The following is a 4,653-nucleotide window of genomic DNA, read 5'->3' as shown; positions in this document are numbered from 1 at the left end:
CTGGATATATGCCCAGGACTGGGATTTCTGGAATTTTTCAGGATATCCTTATCAAATACTGGATTTTTTGCTTCTAGCAAAGAATGAGTAGGGCAGTCTCACCCCTACTCCTTATCTTAGTTTTCCTTTCCTGTGGTTTTATTTACCAAAGATCAGCCATGGCTATGGTCTTAAAATGCTAAATGGAAATTTACAGAACTAAACAACTAATATATATATATATTAACTAATAATAACAACTAATATATATATATTTATATATTACATTAATATATTTATATATATTATATATATATTAACTAATAATAACAACTATATATATATATTTGATCTTTTGTCTTTTTAGAGCTGCACCCACTGCATATGGAGGTTCCCAGGCTAAGGGTCGAATCAGAGCTATGGCTGCAGCTCTCAGCACAGCCACAGCAATGCTGGATCCAGGCCGTGTCTGCAACCTACACCACGGCTCACAGCAATGCTGGATCCTCAACCCACTGACCAAGGCCAGGGATTAAACCCACAACTTCATGGTTCCTAGTCAGATTTGTTTCCTGTGCACCATGATGGGAACCCCAACAGCTTATACATTTTCAATAGTGAGAGACCAGATTCACATAACATTTTCTTCTGTCTATTGCCATAATTGTTCTATTTCTCTGTTGTTGTAAACATCTTATTGTGCCTAATAAATAAATTATTATTTATCATAGGTATTCATGCATAGAAAAAAAATCATATATAGTATTGTGTATTATCCATAGTTTTAGGCATCCACTTGGGGCCTTGGAACATATTCCCTGTGGATATATATATAGTGTGTATATATACAGACACGTATATTTGTACATATTTCTTATTTAAGTAACAAAAATTTCAAAGCAAACCATTTGGTAAATATTGGATATTTTAAGTGGAATTTATGAATAATTCTTGTTTGGGAAACTTCCAGGAGGGGGCAAAGTGGTAAATGTGTTAGTATTGGTTTGTAATTTTATGTGGTTAAACATTTTATTTCCTTCAAATTTCATCAATTAAACTGAGTAGGGGGTAGGAACAGAAATTGCTTATGCCCACTAGACTGCTGCTGGACTCTCTCTACATGATCTCTTCCATGCTGAGGTGCAGCCCTCTTCTTTAGACATAACAATGAAGAGTCAGGGACACTGGCTGTGACAAGGAATGGATGAATGTGTTCACATTCTATTATGCAATAATTTTTGCTTCTTATGTATGAAAACACGGGTTGAGCATTTCAAAGTTCTGTATTTCCCATATTTAGAAAGCATTTTTATATAGATTGAATGCTATTGTTAAATAATGTATAATAAATGTTAATCTCATTAACATTAACTAAAGACTATTAAATGAATGTCATAATGATGTTTATTTAATAACATAAACAATATTCACTGAATATGTTATTTAATAATGAGAATACATTTATTTTTTCCTATGCCATTGAGATAATAACAAATATAACATTGTCTTAGATTTAGGTGAAAAGCATGATGTATTACATGTATATATTGTAAAAATATTACCACAATAAGTTCAGGTATGTCCATCAGCACGCACAGGAACATTTCTTCTTGTGATAAGAGCTTTTGAAATTTACTCTCTTAGCAACTTTCAAACAAGCAGTATAGCCTTGGTCACCATAGTCATCACCAGGACTTATTTATCTCAGAATTTCCAGTTTTTATATTTTCTCCACCTTAATCATTTTCACTAAGAACTTGTATAAACTTTGATAACTTTTTTAAAGTTTTGAAATATCATTTCACAGTTTCCCTCTTTCTTTCTTGCTCTCACCATACATATGTGTGTAGAACATGTATACAATGTGATGCTATTATAAAAGATAAATTTTAGAAATTTGTACAATTTTAGTGAGAGAATAATTGAGGCCTTTAGTCATCTTTTTCTTTCCCTAAGTGGCTGTGGTGATTATAATTGGTAACATAGATTGATAGATACAGTTTTAGATATATGTATTTATAAAATAACTATTTGTGGCAAATTTACTATTATCAAGCTTTTGGAAACATCTCTTTCTTTCCACCTTGGAGAGAGAAAAACTCTAATATTTTTCTAGAGATATGGACAAAATATAAACTCTAAATATTTAGTATAGAAATAGACAACAACACCTACTTTAAGCATTTTCCCTAGAATTTTTATGGAGAAAATTACTTTTGATCATATTTTTCATTGCCTCTAAAACATCCTTATTCCTAATACTATAGATAATTGGATTGAAAGATGGTGTGAGGATGGTATAGAATATTGCCAGAAACTTATCTTGGCCTGGAATGTGGTACTTTTTAGGTTTCATATATGTAAAAATAAATGGCCCATAGTACATGATGATCACAATCATGTGGAAGAAACAGGTAGAAAACGACTTTTTCCATGCTTCTGATGATTTCATTTGGAGGACAGTAAGGAGAATTTGGACATAAGAGGCAAAGATGAGGGAGAAAGGGACAAGCAGGAAAATGATGCCACTTACATAAACTCCTCGTTCATAGTGTGTTGTGTCCACACAGGACAACACCAACATGGCTGGGAATTCACAGAAAAAGTGGTCAACGGCTCTTGAGCCACAGAAGGGAAAGTGCAGTGTGTAAGCTGTGTGAACAATGGAATTGACTGTCCCAATAAGCCAGGATCCTCCAGCCATGAGGATGCTGACATAGTCATTCATAAGAATGGGGTAGCGCAGTGGGTGACAGATGGCTACATAGCGATCATAGGACATTGCTGCCAGGAGAAGGCACTCACCACCCAAGAGGGTGAGGGAGAGAAATATTTGGAAGCCACAACCTGCAAATGAAATAGTCCTGTTGCCTGAGAGAAAGTTTATAATCATTTTGGGTACAATGTTGGAGACATGCAAGATATCCATGAAAGAGAGATGGCTGAGCAGAAAATACATTGGAGTGTGGAGTCGTGATTCCTTGTGAATAAGGAGAATCATGACTGAATTTTCTGTTACAGTCATAATAAAAATGATGACTATAAAGGAGAAGAAAATTAGACCTTTTTGGGAAGAGGAGAAGAGTCCCAAAAGAATGAAGTCACTGCTGAAAGTGTGATTCTCAGGTCCCATCTTCAATTTCTTCTTTTACCTATAATAAATAAACAAATACATAAATTAATAAGAGGTAAAGTGAAAATTAAGATAAATTATTATAAACTTCAAATTACTTTATACTCAGCAGTATCATAAAATATGCATATTGCTATTTTGCGATATTTTGCAAATAAAGCTAAAGGATTCTCACCAACTTTTGACTTGAGAATGTTTTACAGATGAACATTTTGTTGTTGAATCAACTAACAATTTTATTTATTATGAAATAAACAAGCATTATTTCTTTATTTAATTCCTTGGAATGTTAACACTATTTCACAGTAATTTTAAGCATTTTAAACGATTGGCATATGAATAAGTTTTGCATATTTATGCATGTGCAAAGGGTTCAGACCATTTTGCCTAGTTTGACTTAGAGGTCAGTAAAATTTCGTATGGATATAGGTTCAGATTGAAAGGAGTGGTGTCTCATAAACTGGCTAGTAATATATTGGTCTCTGAAATCAATGAATATTACTGACAAGTTAAAGTTAATATATCTGTATCTAAAGTCGACTTATCCCCACCACTTAGAATTATTTTGTCCCTCTGGTTTTGCTTTTTACATTAATGACTTACTTCGCTATAGTCAACCTAATTCAAAACTTAATAGTTCATTTTTTGTATTAAGAAGTATGGACATTGAATTCCAAATAATTAGCAGAGTCCCTGGACCATTGTAGGCTCTTAAATGTTTATTAAAAATATTAATTTATGTTTCTATGACCTCTGATATCAAAGTTGTTCTATAAAGCATCAATTACATTTATGTTCTAGAGAGTATGTTTTGTCTTCTCAAGAATGTCAATTATTTTGTCTTCAGATCTTAGATGAACTCCATAATATACTCCTTAACTCATTTATTATCTTATTTCTATCACCCCCTGCCCACATGAAGCATCTAAAGTTTTTACAACCATTTGTTTTCCCTCCTTTCTTAACCAATCAGGTATGAAATGCACTCCCATGTTACTGGAAAGATGAATACAATATATTCTATGATATAAACAAATGAATGAAAATTGTTCTTAAATCCAAGAATGTTCTAGTAGTGAATTTCCTTACTCTAAGTTGGAAAGTGGAAAAATCACGTGTCACAAAGCCTCTTCCACATATGTACAACTCTTACTCAAGGTAAGTTTTTTTCTTCCAATATAGCATCAAATTTTCCTTGTAAATTCTGATAAATGTCAAAAGAAGGAAACAAGATGGTAGAATAGAAGGACTCAACCCCACTTCCTCTCATGAGAACACCAACATCATATCTAACTGTTAAATAACAATTGACAAAAATGACTGGAAACTATAAAAAAAAGGTATCTACAGACAAATATAAGGAAGAAGCCACATAATATGGTGGGAGAGGTGCATTCATTATATAATCAAATCCCATACCCATCAGGTGGGTGACCTACAAACTGGAAAATAGCTATGTCATAGAAGCCCTCCCACAAGAGTGAGAGTTCTGAACCCCATGTCAGGTTCCCCATCCTGGGGGTCTGACATTGGGAGAAGGA

The 4,653-nt window shown here is 33.4% G+C and overlaps 1 protein-coding gene across 1 annotated transcript; it reads right to left on the bottom strand.

The window, feature by feature from the left end:
* Positions 2,156–3,112, bottom strand: LOC100622735 (olfactory receptor 2AJ1-like). Its single transcript, XM_013991997.1, has one exon. It carries the CDS (start codon positions 3,110–3,112, stop codon positions 2,156–2,158), a length of 957 nt encoding a protein of 318 aa, XP_013847451.1.

This window comes from Sus scrofa, chromosome 2 (assembly GCF_000003025.6).
Source record: "Sus scrofa isolate TJ Tabasco breed Duroc chromosome 2, Sscrofa11.1, whole genome shotgun sequence".
In the NCBI taxonomy this organism is placed as follows: domain Eukaryota; kingdom Metazoa; phylum Chordata; class Mammalia; order Artiodactyla; family Suidae; genus Sus; species Sus scrofa.
This window is presented reverse-complemented; position numbering and strand designations above follow the sequence as displayed.